Here is a 20,617-nt window from a genome sequence, read left to right as displayed (position 1 = left end):
TCCAGGAGAAATGACTGGAGGAGAAGAATGGAAGATGCTGTGACTGCTCTTCATGTCTAATCACTATTATTCACTGCCCTCGCTCTGCAGTTACGGATGAGGGATGTCAGGTAGTAGTAGTAGTGCCCAGTGAGCCTCCTCATAATGTTCCTCATCTCGCATTATTCTACACTGAACAATGGATTACTTATGTACTGATGACCTGACAATACACACGTCTATCTCCTTCAATGGCGCAGTGAGGATGTGATAATTGAGATATTATAATTGTTCTCATGCCATTTTACTAAGAATATCTTCATTTTAAATGACTTTAAAACTTTATAGGAGAAGGGAAAAAACTTACAAAATCAACATCATGGGGTAACACTTTACATTACACTTACTGACATGAATTAATGCATTAGATACCATGAATAATTAGGTAATGCTAATGTCACACCTTAGCCTGTGTCTGTTTTTCCCTCTTTTGGTTCTATGTGCTTCTGCCCTCTGTTTTCCTGTCTTGTGTTCCAAGCCATGTGCTTTCCTTAAGCACATGACATTGTTTTGTTATTGTCATGTCTCCGCCTTAGCCCCGCCCTGTCATCTGTAATCCCTCCAGTCTCATTTGTAACCCCACCCCCTTGTTAATTCCACAGGTGTCCCTAGTGTGCGCCTGTGTATAAATACCCCATGTGCTCCTTTGTTCTCTGTCATGCTTTTTGTTTGACCTTGTACTGTTACTCTGTCCGGATCTATTTCTCTGTGTTTTGTTTTGCCTCAGACCTGCTGTGTTTTTTGTCTTCAGTGTTCAGGTTTGCTTTATGTAGTTTGTTTTTTTGTTTATTTTTGCTTGTTTGTTTCAGTCTTTTAGTTATCCTCTTTTTCATAGTGTTTTGTTTTAGATACCTTATTCTTTTTAGTTTGTTTTGTTAGTTTCGTTTTGTTGTTTTGTTCTTTGTTTATTTTCATTATGGAAAATAAAAGCGACTTGTGTTTGCATCTTGCCTCCTCTTCCGTGTTACAGTTAATTAAACACAGAACTACATCATTAAGTAATGTTTTTTTTTTTACATTAACTAACATTAGAAGTAAAGCATTTGTTAAGATGAACAATAAATCATAAATCACTTCATTAATAATGTTAACTAATGTTTGGTAAACAAGTAACAACTGCATTAGTTAATCTTTTTGTCATTTGCACTTATTGCTTATATGCTGCAGTTATGCATACATTAATTGTTAAATGTTTATTAATTAAATATTATTTATAAATATATTTGGCTGTGGTAACACTTGGGCAGTGGTAGCCAGTTACTTATTTTATTTAATGTCAGTTAACTAATATAATATTATATATTTTACTTTTTTACTTCTAATGGAAATACAGTACATCTCTACATGGATTAGAATTATTTTACTTTCACTTTATATCAGATATATATATATATATCTGATATAAAGTGAAAGTAAAATAATATATATATATATATATATATATATTACTGAGCAAAGCTGTATAAGTGCTAAGTAATGTTTAACAGATGTTAATGCTAATGCTAAACAGAGGCATTATTGGTTAATCATGGTTTATATTTACAATTTCTACATGTAAGTTGAATTCCAACAAACACTCACACACATATATATATATATATATATATATATATATATATATATATATATATATATATATATATATATATATATATATTTCTTATTAAAAAAAATCATACCCAGAAAATTATACTAAAAGTGTGCTACTTACAAAAGACATGAACAAGAAGCATATTTGTACTCAAATGTAAATAGATCACATATATTTAACATCAATTCTTAGTGCATTTCTAATATGCGAGGTGTATAATAAATAGTGATACAGTTGGAAAAACTCATTAAATGTATTATGATCTTACTGTAAGCGTACAGTATTTAAATATATGGAGTTACCTACAGGGGTTGGAGAATGAAACTGAAACACCTGGTTTTAGAGCACAATAATTGATTGTGGTGACGGACAGTTCTGGTGGAAACAGGAGAGTTGAGGTGCACATTGAATTCTGCCGTGATTTGATCAACCGTGGTTTTATGTTTTTTGGATACAATCCGGGTTAGCACACGAACATCCCTTTCAGACAGCTTCCTCTTACAGCGTCCACAGTTAATCCTGTTGGATGTGGTTGGTCCTTCTTGGTGGTATTGTGACATTACCCTGGATACCGTGGCTCTTGATGCATCACAAAGACTTGCTGTCTTGGTCACAGATGCTCCAGCAAGACGTGCACCAACAATTTGTCCTCTTTTGAACTCTGGTATGTCCCCCATAATGTTATAGTGTGCATTGCAATATTTAGAGCAGAACTGTGCTCTTACCCTGCTAATTGAACCTTCACACTCTTACTGCTCTTACTGGTGCAATGTGCAATTAATGAAGATTGATCACCAGGCTGCTCCAATTTAGCCATGAAACCTCCCACACTAAAATGATGACAGGTGTTCAGTTTCATTATCCAACACCTGTAGGTGACCATGGAAGTGATTGGAACCTTCCTGAAACCCATAGTCTCACCTACTTTGTCAGTGAGGTGTGTGATGATGCGCTTGGCCTCCCTCTGCAGGTCCAGGTCAGCGTTATACAGCTGACCGTTCAGGGCTTTGTTCACCTGCTCCTTCCCTTCAGCTCCACACGACTCCTCCATGGCCTGCTCCACGCCCCGCCAATCCAGTTCCCGTGGCAACCCGGCCAGGTACACCCGCACGTGCTCGGTGTCGTTCAGCGCCACGCACAGCTGCGGGAAACAGGAGGAGGGCGAGGAGGAGAGGAGGAGGAGGAGGAGGGGAGGGACAGGAGCAGAGGGGAGAGAAGCAGGGAGAAGATGAGGAGGTCTAGCAGGGGGGGAGGAAGGTAGACAGGCTGGATATAAAAAAATATGGCGGGAAATAAAATACAACGACTAACGAGGCAAGCACAAGCGCCACGTTCCAGACATGCCACCGAAATGGCAGCGAGGGAGAAAAAACCCAGCGCTGACATTTATCCAGCCACACAATAAACCCCCAGTCATCCCCCATCACCCTCCCTCCCCCCCCGTCATCAATATTCAGGGGATGTACCTGCACTGTGAAGCTCCGGTGGTCTTGGCTCATCTGGATCCTCTCGATCTTGCGCTTCAGAAGCTCGGAGTAGGACACGGCCTCGCTGCAGAAATTCTGTAAGAAACAGAAGAGATTATAAAGTATTATAAATTATTCGCTCTGATGCCGTCCGGCAGAAGATACAGGAGCATCCGAGCCTCCACTACTAGACTCTGGAACAGCTTCATCCACCAGGCAGTCAGACTTCTCAACGCACAGAGACAGAACTGAACCCCCACCCCACCCACCACTCACCCAACACACTCACACAAAAACTAAACTGTACACCCCACCCCCCCCCCCTTTACACACACAAAGAACTGAACTTCACCCACACACACACAACCAGTCAGCACACAGATGCTGACATGACTTTATTCCCTTCAGCAATATTTGCTGCACTCTTAAAAACTATAAACTCTACGTCAGTAACTGCTGTGATTATATATGTTCTATATGTTACAGTATGTTACACATCTCTGCACCTTATCCTCACTATACACTATATTATACCGTATCGGTACTGCACTGTCCTGTCACTGTCCTGTCACTTTAAATTGTCTCGTCCTTTGTATTTATTGTATCAATTGTTATTTAGTGTTATAATTTAATAATTTTACATTGCACTGTCGTCACTCCTGCACTTTATGTTGTCTATTGCTTGTTGTTCCATGTTGCACCATGGTTCTGGAGGAACGTAATTTCATTACACTGTGTACCTGTACTCAGTTGTACTGACAATAAAAGCCTCTTGACTTGACTTGACTTGATTATAGACTGGGTTGATTTTGTCACCTTATTACAGTCTCTAGTAACTGTGTAATAACAGTGTAATAACAGTGTAAGAACAGTGTACCTACTGGTAAAAAAGTACGACGGTGCAGATTTAAAACAGTTGCACAGGTTATTTCAATATTGATTTTGACTTGTTTAAAATAGTAGTAGTGCAGTAGTGCAAGTGTAATGACCTATGTGGTAGAACATGTGAATTTTCACATGTAATAATGTCTACATTTCTACAACAGCTCTTGTCCACTATGTCTTCAGAGCTGTGACTGTTTTTTTATGCTAAAAATCATTCAGTTTCAAATTCAGATTCTACGTCTGACACTGATACACTTGTAATTACATAACCTGTGCAATTGTATTTAATCTGGTTAATGTGTAACAACACAGCTATTAGAGCCACTTATTATAAACTTGGATCCAAATTGTTACCTAATGATTTAACTCATTATTATTTACAACATTCTTAAGCATTAACTAGTGTGAATAAATAATTAGTTGAGAGTTTACTTAACCATCTATTAAACGATGTTAAGTACTGTCATAAGTACTGTAACTTGTGACCCTTATTGTAAAGTTTGACTTGATTCTGTTCTAATGTCTGGTACAAAAAAAACACTAAAGTTTTATATCTATTGGTTTTTGACAATGTGTGCTTACCAACCTGTCTATTTCAAACAGGAAATTAAAATTTACTGTGCCAGTCAATAAGCCCTATTTTAAAGACCTAAAGCGCATTAGTCAATTGCACGATTTAGGGCGTGTCGGTGTGTCTTTGGTATCGTGAGGACACAAAAAATATGCCTTGCATGGCTCAAAACGTGCAAAATACGGGTACTAATTCTCTTAATTAATCATGTTTTTTTTTAAACATTACAGGAAATAAACCAATCAATCAGGCAGGTGAGCTCTGACTTTGGCGCATTTGTATCTTAACAGTGTGGTACTTTGGCACGTCTCAGCAGGAATCAAAGGAAAACTGACTTCACACTGTGAAGCTACATCAGCAGCTTATTTAAGGGAACAGCAATATTATTTTATTCTTTATTCTGTTTATTGTTGAGTTAAAAGCTGGATTTGCATCCATATGTTTGCGCATGGCGCTCCTACATGGCTAGGATAGGACTGGGTGGCTGACTGTTGACTGTTGTCAGGGTTTTAATTAGTCAGTTGCGCACCTGTACATCTGACCACCATACCTATCAGTGTAGATTTATTCCTAAACTCCGACTCTATTTTAATTGCACGGGTGCAAGGCGTGAAAATAGACATGTTGACAGGGTGAAAGATAACAATGAGCATCTTACGAGCATGGTTTAAATGTGCAGAACTCACATCGGTCAGGCGGGTAATGAAGATGAAGGCTCCCGCTGAGTCCGGCCAGGCCAGCTGAGTCCAGAACTCTCGCACCTGGCCGAAGCATGCGACGACGTCCACTGCTGAGAAGCTGTGTTTAGCCTGCGGAATCGCCTCCAACTGTGTCACACACACACACATATAGATACACATACATATATAGATATATATAGATACACTTAATGCATACAATGGACCCATACTCTCTTTCTTTCACTCTCTCTCTCTCTCTCTTTCTCTCTCTCGCGCTACATGACCACTCGCCTAAGTGTGCAGATAAACACAGACGGTACACCCTGCTGGCCCACTCGAATGTGAGATATTTACGTCCTAGCAGGGAGAAAAGTATTCAATTTTCACACCAGAGGAAGCTGGAAATCAGAGAGGCTGCGGCTTTCCAGAGTCATTATGCAAATAAGGGGCTGTATTTCCACGTCTTTTCAGACTTGTTGCGCAATCAAGCCAAGGACTTTCTGATTTCCACCCCTTTGTTTTCTTCACTTAGACTCCAGTTAGTTTGCTTTGTCCATCTTTATGGTCAGAACCTTGGTTTTGAGTGGCTGTTGTTTTTACACAAAAATAAAAAATAAATAAAAAAATCAAGCACAACATTATCCAGCTCCACTGATCATATAGAGGACACTTTGTAGTTCTGTAATAACTACAAATTGTAGTTCTGATTGTTTCTGTTTCTCTGCATACTTTAAATTATCCTTTCACCCCGTTCTTCAATGCTCAGAACCCCACAGAAGAGATAACCACCACAGATCATCTATTATTATTATTATGTGGATTTAATTTTCCAGCAGGACTTGGCACACTGCCCACACTGTTAAAAGTACCAATTGGTCTTATCACATTTTTTGTATATCCTGAGACACTGATTTTTGGGTTTTCATTGGCTGTAATCCATAATCAGCAACAATAAAATATATATGTTTTAGATGCACTAGTATATTTGTTTTTGTAATTTTTGTTTTGGATTAAAATGCAGCATTGAACCTCAAAACCTCAAAAAAAGTTTTAAACTATTACACCAATATCATTGGGCAAAAACCCAAGAGCTTTATGTGATTCCTGGCCACGGCAGAGCAAACCACTCAGTACACCTTCACAGTATTTCTTTATTATTACATTAAAATAAAACTGTCACTGTAGCATCAAAGGGCAAAGAAAAAAAATGTATATATATATATATATATATATATATATATATATATATATATATATATATATATATATATATATATATATATATTCTTTTTTTTCTATATATATAAAGCTGGGGGTGGTCGAAAAACATGCAATTTTAACAACAAGGCTCAATTGGCTTCAGCCTGAACTCCAACTCTCTTGAGATTCTGACAAGGATTAAAGGGAAACTTAACGTGAAGTATTGCTCTTTAGCACATGCATGTATGTCACTTACACAGCAAGAACCATTCAGACAAAATGATTTTAGACATATTTCACAGTACAAAGATAATATCATATGAAAATTACCAGCTGTGTAAACTTTGCCTAAAAACACTGGTCCACTGTGTTTTATTATCAAGTCTAAAGTCAGTGCAGTTTTGTTTTCCCACAAAATCTTACAGCACTTCATGCTTCCCTCTGCTACTGACAACTTTTATGGAGATGCGAATTTCGTTTTCCAGCAGGACTTTTTGGCACACTGCCCACGCTGCCAAAAGTACCAATTGGTCTAATTAGAGTATAATATTCTATTTTTTTTTGTTTTGAGACACAGATTTTTAGGTTTTCATTGGCTGTAAGCCATAATCAATAATCAAAGATAAAAGAAAAAAAATAATAAATGCTTGAATTACTGAAATAAAGTAACTTCTCAATGATATCCAATAATAATCTTTTGAGATGCGATAGTATATTTCGTCGCTGTCCAATGAAAAACAATTATCTCCATTTTTGTCGATTTTTAGTTTACTACATAGTTTGAACAGAAAAACTGTCTCTTACACTGTGCCGAAATTTCTTGATGAACGGACCAATAAAAAACTCTTAAAAATGACCTGAAATAAACTCTTTTTACATTGACTTCCATTGAAAGTTTACAGGGTTTTTTCTCTCTCGTGTAAATTTGTTGTTTTGGAGATAAGTGTTTTTCATTGGATGAAAAATTGGAAAAAATGATAATTTTTATATGATAATTTATTGTATGATAAGATGATAGCGTAATTATCCTGACAGTATCCTCTCTAATTGGAACCATAAGAAAAAGAAAAGGCCTTTTTTTTTCTTATCAGGTAGATGATTTGCTTAATCTTCAGAAGCTGCAGTAATCCCCAGCACTAATACAATAAGCAGTGTCGTGTGATTTAATGTTAATTAATTTTATAAGCGATGCACAGAATTTTGATAAGTACAGTATCAGTCAAAAGTTTGGACACACCTTTCCATTCTATGTCTTTTATTTCATACATAGTAGTTGAATAGTGAACTGAAGTGATCCAGACTATAAAGGAACACATAAGGACTCATGTTGTAACTTAAAAGCGGTTTCTGAGGCTGGTAACTCTGATGAGCTTATCCTGTGCAACAGAGATAACTCTTGCTCTTCCTTTACTGGAGTGGTCCTGATGAGAGCCAGTTTTAAACATTTTTGAAGGGCTTTGTTTTTTAGATTGACTGACATTTTTGGTAACACTTCCTATGAAGCCTGTATTCATAATGCATTACAAATGCATTCATAATGCATTATATTACATGCATAATACCTTATAATGACTGTAATAAGCCTGTATAATAACTCATAAGTGCATTTTACAATGTAGTGTTGTAATGCACTATAACACATATTTGGTATAATGTCGCTGTACATGCTTATTAGTTATTATACAGGCTTATTACAGTCATTAAAAGGTATTATGAATGTCATATAAGGCATTATAAAAGCATTCATAAGGCATGATTAATACATGGTTTATAGGAAGTGTTGCCACATTCGAGGGTTTTGTTTTTCAGATTAACTGACATTTTCTATGAAACCTGTATTCATAATGCATTATATAACATGCATAATACCTTGTAATGACTGTAATAAGCCTGTATAATAGCTTAATAAGTGCTTAATAAGTGCATAATAAGTGCTTTTTGCAACACTATTTGTGTTGTAATGTACTATAACACATATTTGGTATATTTTGCTATAATGCATTATAATATAATAAATTAAGCTTTTAAAAAAGTGTGTAACACATTATAAAGCCTTATATAAACTAATTGATGACTTTAAGTGAAGTGAGTTTTCATATGTTTTTTAAACGTAAAAAAGTACATTTTATTGTGACTCACTGTAATGTCTTATAGAGCATTATGAGCGCTCTTTACTGGCTTTAAGTGAAGTGTGTTTTTAAACGTGAAGCAAATGTTTTTATGCTTTACTGTAGGCATTTGAAAACTCACCTCACTTAAAGTCAGTAATGACTGTATATAAGGCTTTATAATGTGTTAAACCCTTTTTAAAAGCTTTATTTGAAAAATCATAGCTGTACATTATAATGCATTATACCAACATATACTAAATCTGTGTTATAGTGCCTTACAACACTACATTGTACAATGTACTAATGAACAGATATTATAAGGCATTTCTTTATAAACCCTTACATTTGTAGTTTATAATGTGTTATGAATGTCGCTGTAAGTACTTATGAGTATTTATACAGGCTTATTACAGTCATTATAAGGTATTATGAATGTCATATAAGAGATTATAAATGCATTTATAAGGCATTATGCACACAGGGTTTATAGGAAGTGTTACCACATTCGAGGGCTTTGTTTTTCAGATTAACTGACATTTTCTATGAAACCTGTATTCATAATGCATTATAAATGCATTCATAATGCATTATATGACATGCATAATACCTTATTATTATTGTAATAAGCTGGTACAATAGCTTATAAGTATATTGTACAATGTAGCCTTGTAATGCACTATAACACATATTTGGTATATTTTGCTATAATGCATTATAATATGCAGCAATGATTTCTCAAATAAGCTTTTTAAAAAGTGTGTAACACATTATAAAGCCTTATATATATATATATATATATATATATATATATATATATATATATATATATATATATATATATATATATATATATATATAGTCATTACTGACTTTAAGTGAAGTGAGTTTTCATATATGTTTTTATTTTAAACGTGAAGTACATTTTATCATGCCTCACTGTAATGTCTTATAGAGCATTATATTTTGCTATAATGCATTATAATATGCAGCAATGATTTCTCAAATAAGCTTTTAAAAAAGTGTGTAACACATTATAAAGCCTTACATACAGTCATTACTGACTTTAAGTGAAGTGAGTTTTCATATGTTTTTTTTTGGCGTGAAGTACATTTTATTACACCTCTGTAATGTCTTATAGATCATTATGAGTGCTCTTTACTGGCTTTAAGTGAAGCGTGTTTTAAACATGAAGCAAGTGTTATTATAACTACTGTATTGTAGGCATTTAAAAACTCACATCACTTAAAGTCAGTAATGACTGTATATAAGGCTTTATAATGTGTTACACACTTTTACAAAAAGCTTACAAAAAGCTGCACATTATAATGCATTATACCAACATATACCAAATCTGAGAATGTCATATAAGACATTATAAACGCATTCATAAGGCATTATGAATACAGGGTTTATAGGAAGTGATCCTTAGTTTTCTTTACTTAGCTGAGTAGTTCATAAAATGACTCTGTCTATATTTTTAAGATGATAAAAAGCTGTTTTTTGTAATGGTATTGATATGACTAGTGAAGGAGAGATCTGAGTCTGTTATAACACTGAGATTTCGCACATGGTCTTTAGTGTTTAGGCTCTGAGTGCGGAGATGTTTAATAACGCAAGTCCTCTTTTCTTTCCAACCAAACGCTATGTGATGCACTAGTGATGCCTTTTGACTTTGATTTTTTTTTCTTTTTCTTTTATTATTAGTTATTGCTTGTTCATATTTTACTATTTTTTGTGTTTAGTTTTTTATTTATTCATCTGTAGTTGAATTTTTATTAGTTCTATTACCTTTTTTACCTATGATTTTATGATTCCTACTCTTAAATTATTATTTTTACCTTATTTGTTTTATATCTTAATATTTTTTTTTATTATTATCCTTTTTTATAATTCTTATACCTTATTATAATGCTGTTTTTTATGATTTTTTATTACTTATTTTATTCTATCTACTTCCATTACATTACATTACATTACATTACATTACATTTGGCAGACGCTTTTGTCCAAAGCGACTTACAATAGTCAAGTGCAAAAGTAATAGAAGTTAAAGGTAAAACATCCTTAGACAGGGCTTAAAGGTGGTCGAAGGGAAATAAGGGGATAGAGGATTGAAGGAGGGGAAGAAGGAAATAAGGTTAGAAGTAGTTAGTGTGTTAGAGGTGTTAGGAGAGTAAGTGCTGTTTGAAGAGCTATGTCTTCAGGAGTTTATTAAAGATAGTGAGAGATTCTCCTGATCTGGTAGTAGAAGGTAGTTTGTTAGAGGTGTTAGGAGAGTAAGTGCTCTTTGAAGAGCTCTGTCTTCAGGAGTTTATTAAAGATAGTGAGAGATTCTCCCTTCCCTATGTAATTGCTCGGCTGCATTGTAAATGAGGGCCACCCTCAATGTACTGCGAGTTTAAATAAAGGTTGATTGATTGATTGATTGACTTCAATCACGTGAATCGTGATAAATATTGTGCATTGCCCAGCTTGCCTGATCCCTCTCCACAGCTTTGCAGATCCTGTCGACCGATTTCTCGTGCACGATCTGCAGCCACTTGTGGATGGAGGTTTTGAACCAGTTGTGGAATCCAGTCAGCGCCAGCATCTTCGTGTCTCTGAACAGGAAAAAGGAGCAGAGAAAGCAGGTGCCTGGCTGTGAATCATCGCTCATAAATAGCGCCTGACAGAACATTCAGCCTGAATATAAAGACTCGCTACAGAGACAAATTTAGCTACAGTAACTTTTCCATCCATCAACCCCATATGGCCACCCTCCCGCGCCGTGAGTCACCCGCTTTCACACGGAACAGCTGAGGGTCCGGCCATCATCTGACCCTCTCAGATGGACCCTGAGGGACGTGGTGACTCACTTGAGAGGCAGGAACTCTCTGAAGCGCTTCAGGGTCTTCAGGGACATGAACAGCTCGAACAGGGTCTCCCCCATGGTCTGGGACAGGCGAAAGCTCTCCTGCTCCAAGGTCCCGCAAACCCGCTCCATAGCAACGCTCACGTCATCCGCCACCTGGACATAAGCCCCTACGTTAGACCCCCCGTCTCCCAGCTCATGTTTATCAATGGGAGAACAGGAATTAATTGGCGGAGAATCTGCTCGCGTTCACATAAATCATACGCACCAGCTTCTCCAACTGCCGGTAGGAGATACTGAAGAAGTCCACCTTCACTGAGCTGAAAAACAAGAAGAAAACACGAGTCGTTCTCACTTTAGAACTGTTTCATGACATCCCTATATTTATAAAAAGCACATTTTTAAACAATATCTTTATTACATTTTCAAAATGATAAACAAAACTGGAGCAGTATTTTTTATATATAAAAAAAGGAAAATCTTATATACAGGGTTGGACAATGAAACTGAAACACCTGGTTTTAGAGCACAATAATTTATTGTGGTGACGGACAGTTCTGGTGGAAACAGGAGAGTTGAGGTGCACATTGAATTCTGCCGTGATTTGATCAGCCGTGGTTTTATGTTTTTTGGATACAATCCGGGTTAGCACCCGAACATCCCTTTCAGACAGCTTCCTCTTACAGCGTCCACAGTTAATCCTGTTGGATGTGGTTGGTCCTTCTTGGTGGTATGCTGACATTACCCTGGATACCGTGGCTCTTGATGCATCACAAAGACTTGCTGTTTTGGTCACAGATGCACCAGCAAGACGTGCACCAACAATTTGTCCTCTTTTGAACTCTGGGATGTCACCCATAATGTTATAGTGTGCATTGCAATATTTAGAGCAAAACTGTGCTCTTTCCCTGCTTACTGAACCTTCACACTCTTCACGCTCTTACTGCTGCAATAATATGCAATTAATGAAGATTGACCACCAGGCTGCTCCAATTTAGCCATAAAACCTCCCACACTAAAATGATGACAGGTGTTTCAGTTTCACTGTCCAAACTCTTTATGTATTGTTTATCTGTGTGATGATTGTGGATATAGTGCCGTTACCTGTGGAAGAGCTTGTTGTAGACGTTCTGGCCTCTGTGCACATCTACACACACTGCATCCACCACCATCACCAGCCTCTTCAACTGCTCCTCCAGAGTCTGCAGAGAGAACAGCACAACCAGAGAACCCAGAATCAATCAGTAGAGCCTTTAGATCACAACCATCAGTCCAACCTCCATTATAAACATGATACAACAATACACCCTTCATAATATCATAATACTATACTGTAGTTACACCTAGAAGGAATAAAACAACCCACAAAAATGAAACTTGGTAGGAAGTCAAGCCAGACGACAGGTCATCTTTAGTTGAGTTTGGAGATGACCAACAGATATGCGTGTGGAAGTGATACCAGATCATCTAATGGGTCCTATTTTAGCGATCTATAGATTCCTTATTAATTGTGGATTGTGCAGTTGGATTTAGGGCGTCTGTGTGTCTTTGGTATCATGAGGCTGAAAAAAAATATGCCTTGCGTGACTCAAAACAGCAGCAGTGGGCTAGCTAACCGTAGCAACAAGCTAACTAATATACTAATGTTAGCGGGGAGTGAACTAAAGCTAGCGAAGAGCTAGCCAACCTTAGTGACTAGCTTGCTGAAATACTTATGCTACCGGGGACAGAAGTACTATTAGTGACGAGATAGCTAACCTTAGCAATAAGCTAAATTACACACTAATGTTACCAGGAAGTGAACCAAAGTTAGCGAAGAGCTAGCTAACCTTAGTGACGAGCTTGCTGAAATACGTATGCTACAGGGGACAGAATTACTATTAGTGATGAGCTAGCTAACCTTAGTGTAGAGCTAGCTAACCTTAGTGACGAGCTAGCTTCAATTTTAATGCTACCGGGGAGAGAACTACTATTAATGATGAGCTATCTAACCTTAATGACAAGCTAGCTAACCTTAGTGACGAGCTAGCTAACCTTAGCGACAGGCCAGCGAAAACACTAATGCTACCTATCATTAGTAATGAGGTAGCTAACTTTAGCGTTGAGCTAGCTTACCTTAGTGAAGAGTTAGCTAAAATACTAATGCTACCGGGGACAGAACTACTATTAGTGATGAGCTATCTAACCTAAATTACACACAATTGTCAACAGGCAGAGAACGAAAGCTAGCAACGAGCTAGCTAAACTTTGCAATAAGCTAGCTAACCTTAGTGACAAGCTAGCTAAAACACTAATGCTACCGGGGAAAGAACTACCATCTTGTCACCATTAGTAACAAGCAAGTTAACCTTAGTGACCAGATAGGTAACCTTAGCAAAAAGCTAGCTAAAACACTAATGCTACAGGGGAGAACTACTATTAGTGATGAGCTAGCTAAACTGAGCTATCTTACCTTAGTGATGAACCAGCTAACCTTAGCGACAGGCCCGCTAAAACACTAATGCTACCGGGAAGAAAACTACCATTAGTAATGAGCTAGCTAACTTTAGCGCTGAGCTAGCTAACCTTAGTGAAGAGTTAGCTAAAATACTAATGCTACCGGGGACAGAACTACTATTAGTGATGAGCTATCTAACCTTAGTGACGATCTAGCTAACCTAAATTACACACAATTGTCAACGGGAAGAGAACTAAAGCTAGCAACGAGCTAGCTAACCTTAGCAAATGAGCTAGCTAACCTTAGCAATAAGCTAGCTAATCTTAGTGACAAGCTAGCTAAAACACTAATGCTACCGGGGAAAGAACTACCATCTTGTCACCATTAGCAACAAACAAGCTAACCTTAGTGACCAGATAGGTAACCTTAGCAACAAGCTAGCTAAAACACTAATGCTACAGGGGAGAACTACTTTTAGTGATGAGCTAGCTAAACTTAGCGATGACGTAGCTAACCTTAGTGATGAACTAGCTAACCTTAGTGACAGGCCAGCTAAAACACTAATGCTACCGGGGAGAAAACTACCATTAGTAATGAGCTAGCTAACTTTAGCACTGAGCTAGCTTACCTTAGTGAAGAGTTAGCTAAAATACTAATGCTACCGGGAAGAGAACTACTATTAGTGATGAGCTATCTAACCTTAGTGACAAGCTAGGTAACCTTAGCAACACGCTAGCTAAAACACTAATGCTACCGGGGAGAAAACTACCATTAGTAATGAGCTAGCTACTTAGCAATGAGCTAGCTAACCTTAGCAACGAGCTAGCTAACCTTAGCAACGAGCTAGCTAACCTTAGTGACAAGCTAGCTAAAACGCTAATGCTACCGGGGAAAGAACTACCATCTTGTCACCATTAGCAACAAACAAGCTAACCTTAGTGACCAGATAGGTAACCTTAGCAACAAGCTAGCTAAAACACTAATGCTACAGGGGAAAACTACTATTAGTGATGAGCTAGCTAACCTTAGCGTTGACATAGCTAACCTTAGTGATGAGCTATCTAACCTTAGTGACAGGCCAGCTAAAACACTAATGCTACAGGGGAAAACTACTATTAGTGATGAGCTAGCTAACCTTAGCGTTGACATAGCTAACCTTAGTGACGAGCTATCTAACCTTAGTGATGAACTAGCAAACCTTAGCGACAGGCCAGCTAAAACACTAATGCTACCGGGGAGAAAACTACCATTGGTAATGAGCTAGCTAACTTTAGCGCTGAGCTAGCTAACCTTAGCGCTGAGCTAGCTAAAATACAAATTCTACCAGAGAGACAAGTACTATTAGTGACAAGCAAGCTAACCTTAGTGACAAGATAGGTAACCTTAGCAACAAGCTAGCTAAAACACTAATGCTACCAGGTAGAACTACTTTTAGTAATGAGCTAGCTACTTAGCAATGAGCTAGCTAACATTAGTGACAAGCTAGCTAAAACACTAATGCTACCGGGGAAAGAACTACCATCTTGTCACCATTAGCAACAAACAAGCTAACCTTAGTGACCAGATTGGTAACCTTAGCAACAAGCTAGCTAAAACACTAATGCACTAAAACACTAATGCAGGGGAGAACTACTATTAGTGATGAGCTAGCTAAACTTAGCGATGACGTAGCTAACCTTAGTGATGAGCTATCTAACCTTAGTGATGAACTAGCAAACCTTAGCGACAGGCCAGCTAAAACACTAATGCTACCGGGGAGAAAACTACCATTAGTAATGAGCTAGCTAACCTTAGTGCTGAGCTAGCTAACCTTAGCACTGAGCTAGCTAAAATACAAATTCTACTGGGGAGACAAGCACTATTAGTGACAAGCAAGCTAACCTTAGTGACAAGCTAGGTAACCTTAGCAACAAGCTAGCTAAAACACTAATGCTACCAGAGAGAACTACTTTTAGTAACGAGCTAGGTACTTAGCGATGAGCTAGCTAACCTTAGCAATGATCTAGCTAACCTTAGCAATGAGCTAGCTAACCTTAATGATGAGCTAGCTAACCTTAATGATGAGCTAGCTAACTTTAGCAATGAGCTAGCTAACCTTAATGATGAGCTAGCTAACCTTAATGATGAGCTAGCTAACCTTAATGATGAGCTAGCTAACCTTAATGATGAGCTAGCTAACCTTAGCAATGAGCTAGCTAACCTTAATGATGAGCTAGCTAACCTTAATAATGAGCTAGCTAACTTTAGCAATGAGCTAGCTAACCTTAATGATGAGCTAGCTAACCTTAATGATGAGCTAGCTAACCTTAATGATGAGCTAGCTAACCTTAGCAATGAGCTAGCTAACCTTAATGATGAGCTAGCTAACCTTAATGATGAGCTAGCTAACTTTAGCAAGGAGCTAGCTAACCTTAATGATGAGCTAGCTAACCTTAATGATGAGCTAGCTAACTTTAGCAAGGAGCTAGCTAACCTTAATGATGAGCTAGCTAACCTTAGCAATGAGCTAGCTAACCTTAATGATGAGCTAGCTAACCTTAATGATGAGCTAGCTAACTTTAGCAAGGAGCTAGCTAACCTTAATGATGAGCTAGCTAACCTTAGCGACAGGCCAGCTAAAATACTAATGAGAACTACTACTTTTACAGTACTGTTACTTGAGTAAAAAGCTTTTAAAGCTTATTTAAAGGTATTTTAAACCCTAGTATCTATACTTCTACCTACAGAGTAATGAACGGGAACACATTTGACATCTTTGCTTTACACTAAATTCTTTATTATTTAATTAATTGTGACTTATAACTTTTATCTTTCTTCTGAATAGAATTAAGATCTGACATTTCTTCTTCTGAGTGCAACTCTCTCTTTGATTAAAAGTGTAGAAACTCTATATTTTTTTTCTCTCTCTCTCTTTTTTCTGTTTTTTGAGCGCAGACACTTACCCCTTCGTCTGGTTTGAAGTGTGAAATTGTGGCCTCGTACCACTCCACCGTGCCTTTCTGGATTCAGAGGGAAAAATTACAAGAGTCACTCAGAAAGTGCTGTATGATTGACGCAGTGCTTCACAGATAGCCAGATTCAATCCTACCTTTATAACAGTGGCTATTTCCAGGTGCAGTTCATTGCGGTTGGGGCAGACAGCCTTAAACGCCTGCATTGACTGCATCTGCCCGATCGTCCTGTATTAGAAACGGTCACAATGAGCAACTGGCAGAAGCACAAAGCGAAACCCAGACCTCATCATACATAAATCCACTTACTGAATACTGCTATTTACATGTGCTCTCCACTTTATACAGCCAATCGCTCAATCTGTCATTCTGTCAGCCTATTTCATCAAACTATAGAATAGAATACATACAGCTCTGCAAAAAAAAAAAAATATATAAGACCATTTTAAAATGACCTGTTTCTCTGATTTTGCTTTTTATAGGTATATATTTAGGTAAAATGAACATTGTTGTTTTATTCTATAAACTACATACAACATTTCTCCCAAATTCCCCCCCAAAAATTTGTCATTCAAAACATTTATTAGCAGGAAATTAGATAAATCGTAGAGTGCTTTTAAACCTTAAATAATGCAAAGAAAACAAGTTCATATTCATAAAGTTTTAAGAGTTCAGAAATCAATATTTGGTGGAATAACCCTGGTTTTTAGTCACAGTTTTCATGCATCTTGGCATCACGTTCTCCTCCACCAGTCTTACACACTGCTTTTGGCTGACCTTATTCCACTCCTGGCACTACAATTCAAGCAGTTCAGCTTGGTTTGATGGCTTGTGACCAACTTGTACATCTTACATGATTACATACAGAGGTTTCTTAACGGGGTTTAGGTCTAGAGATTGACCGTCAACTTATTTGGATGTCAGTCGGCAACAGCGGGATGACGTCAAGTGACCTATAAAAAGAATGGCAAAGGATTATAAGAATTGGACTATAGAGGACTGGAATAAGGTCATCTTCACTGATGAGTCCCGTTTTCAGCTTTGCTCAACACCTGGTCATCAAATGTTTAGATGGAGACCTGCAGAGGTATATTTGCACCCACTGTTTTGGTGGTCATCCTGGATAAATGCTCTTAATAACAATATTTTTATTTGTAATTTGGGAGAAATGTTGTTCGTATTTTATAGAATGAAACAACAATGTTCATTCATGAATTCTGCCGTGATTTGATCAGCCGTGGTTTTATGTTTTTTGGATACAATGTGGGTTAGCACCCGAACATCCCTTTCAGACAGCTTCCTCTTACAGCGTCCACAGTTAATCCTGTTGGATGTGGTTGGTTCTTCTTGGTGGTATGCTGACATTACCCTGGATACCGTGGCTCTTGATGCATCACAAAGACTTGCTGTCTTGGTCACAGATGCTCCAGCAAGACGTGCATCAACAATTTGTCCTCTTTTGAACTCTGGTATGTCACCCATAATGTTATAGTGTGCATTGCAATATTTTTAACAGAACTGAGCTCTTACCCTGCTAATTGAACCTTCACACTCTTCACGCTCTTACTGGTGCAATAATGTGCAATTAATGAAGATTGGCCACCAGGCTGCTCCAATTTAGCCATGAAACCTCCCACACTAAAATGACGACAGGTGTTTCAGTTTCATTGTCCAACCCCTGTATACCTATAAATAGCAAAATCAGAGAAACTGATTATTTTGAAGTGTTTTTTTTTCCAGAGCTGTATATATATATATATATATATATATATATATATATATATATGTGTGTGTATATGTGTGTGTGTGTGTGTGCACTAGTAGTATCGACTCAGTCTTGGGAGAGCAGAGCGCTATACTACGTTTAAAAAGCAGCGGTGGAAAAGAAGCCCCACAGGACATCAATTCTTCCAAATCCGTCTATCCGATACAGCCCCCCTAGAGAACACTGAGCCAGAAAGGGCATAGCAACAAGACCCTCTACACACACACACACACACACACACACTCACACGGCTGCATTATTGACAGGCGAGAGAGATTTGAATTTGAATAGGCTGTCTAGTTTAGTCCTTTCAAAACTGTATGTGTATATGTGTGTGTGTGTGTGTGTGTGTGCAGTACAGTACCAGTCAAAAATTGTGACACACCTTTACACACAAATTCAGTGTTTTTCTCATTAATTAATAATGTTCTGCATTGTAGATTAACACTAAAGTCATTTACAAATCATGACAAAAAGAATATGTTTTATATTTTACATTCTTCAAAGTAGCACCTCTTGCATAGATGGTTTGGAATGGTTTTCAATTAACAGCTGTGCTGAACTCAGTCTTCAGTCAGTTGTAAAATTGTAAAGATGTAGAGTTGGTATTCAGTGAAAAGCTCTATTTGAGTAGCTTTCTAACTACTCAACTAAGTAAAGAAATAAATTAGTTTAAGAAATGAAGGTCAGTCAAGCTAAAACATTTCAGAAACTTTGAGTGCAGTCAAATGCAGTCACTGCAAAGATAATTGAAAACGTTGAAATGATGAAACAGGCTCTCATCAGAATACTGCTTATTTACAGTAAGTTTAGATTTGCGATATTAGCCTGCGGTTCGTCCCATATAGCTTGCTTTAACACAGTACAGCGCAGCCTCTGAAAGGCGAAAGAGCTAAAGTGGTTAGCGGGTAATGCTAATGCTGCTCCAGCAGTGCTAGCCAGGGTTAGGAGCTTCTGAACAGCAAAAAAAACTAGTGTTTAGCGCGGTTAACGGCTAAAGCTAATGCTACTCCAGCAGTGCTAGCCAGGGTTAGGAGCTTCTGAACAGCAAAATAACTAGTGTTTAGCGTGGTTAATGGCTAATGCTAATGCTGCTCCAGCAGTGCTAGCCATGGTTAGGAGCAGGCTACAGGCTGATAATACTCACCTCTGAACGGTGAAAGAGCTAGCTCTTAGTTTGGTTAGCGGCTAATGCTAATACTGCTCCAGTCCCAGTGCTGGAGAACTAAACTGAAACTTTTGTATAATGCTGCCCTGGTGAAAAAAATGTAATGTAATTCAATATACTTCTAAAAAAACGTATTTCCAAATATACTTTTGTACATTTTTGTACAACTTTTTAGAAAATTAAATGAAACTACTACGTTGGTAATTTAAAAAAAAAAAGTAATTAGGTATTACAATAATATAACAGTTAAAATGTATTTCAATGTTCTGTAATTATAATGAGGAAAATATAAATTGAATTAAAGTAAATTATAGGATACATTGTTTAAATAACACATTTAAATGTCAAATAAAAAAATGTAAAGTAAATTTGTAACACGCTAAAAATTGTAGTACAGTATATTAAAATATATTTTTATACCCAATGAAGTATAGTACTAGAAGGGTGCTACTTACAAAAGACAGGAACAAGAAGCATATATATTTGTACTCTAATGTAAATAGATCACATATATTTAACATCAATTCTTAGTACTTTTCTAATCTAATATACCTGGTGTATATTAGAATAGTGCTGCAGTTGTAATACTCTGTATTAAATGTATTATAATTTTACTGTAAGCATATTTAAAATATTGGGTTACATACATGAAGCAGTATGTTTAAATGTTTCAATGTTACTTAAGTATATTTAAAATTATATTCATATTTAAAAGTACTTAACTTTAACCTTTGTACTATTTTTATACTGTAATTAAAGTATAATAAGTATTAAAAAAAGTTGTTCCATTTCAGCACTCTTTAAATATACTGATTAATAATATTGTGGCTACAAGAACACTTTAGTGCACTATAGAAAAATAATGCTTAGTATAATTTAATCTACTTTTTTCACTTGAGTGT

The 20,617-nt window shown here is 37.0% G+C and overlaps 1 protein-coding gene across 2 annotated transcripts in view; it reads right to left on the bottom strand.

Moving 5' to 3' along the window:
* The window catches only part of baiap3 (BAI1 associated protein 3), a 129,140-nt gene that overhangs the window by 20,108 nt on the left and 88,415 nt on the right, over positions 1–20,617 (bottom strand). For both annotated transcript variants that reach the window (XM_022666661.2, XM_049475946.1), the window contains 9 exons: positions 16,920–17,010; positions 16,774–16,830; positions 12,499–12,596; positions 11,663–11,714; positions 11,399–11,550; positions 11,020–11,143; positions 5,239–5,379; positions 3,097–3,192; positions 2,556–2,771 (listed from right to left, as the gene is read on the bottom strand). In XM_022666661.2, coding sequence (XP_022522382.2) covers positions 2,556–2,771; positions 3,097–3,192; positions 5,239–5,379; positions 11,020–11,143; positions 11,399–11,550; positions 11,663–11,714; positions 12,499–12,596; positions 16,774–16,830; positions 16,920–17,010 — 1,027 coding nt within the window. The remainder of the gene's footprint in view (positions 1–2,555; positions 2,772–3,096; positions 3,193–5,238; positions 5,380–11,019; positions 11,144–11,398; positions 11,551–11,662; positions 11,715–12,498; positions 12,597–16,773; positions 16,831–16,919; positions 17,011–20,617) is intronic.

Source organism: Astyanax mexicanus, chromosome 3 (genome assembly GCF_023375975.1).
Source record: "Astyanax mexicanus isolate ESR-SI-001 chromosome 3, AstMex3_surface, whole genome shotgun sequence".
In the NCBI taxonomy this organism is placed as follows: Eukaryota; Metazoa; Chordata; class Actinopteri; order Characiformes; family Acestrorhamphidae; genus Astyanax; species Astyanax mexicanus.
The sequence above is the reverse complement of the archived record's forward strand: the minus strand, read 5'-3'. Positions and strand labels throughout refer to the sequence as shown.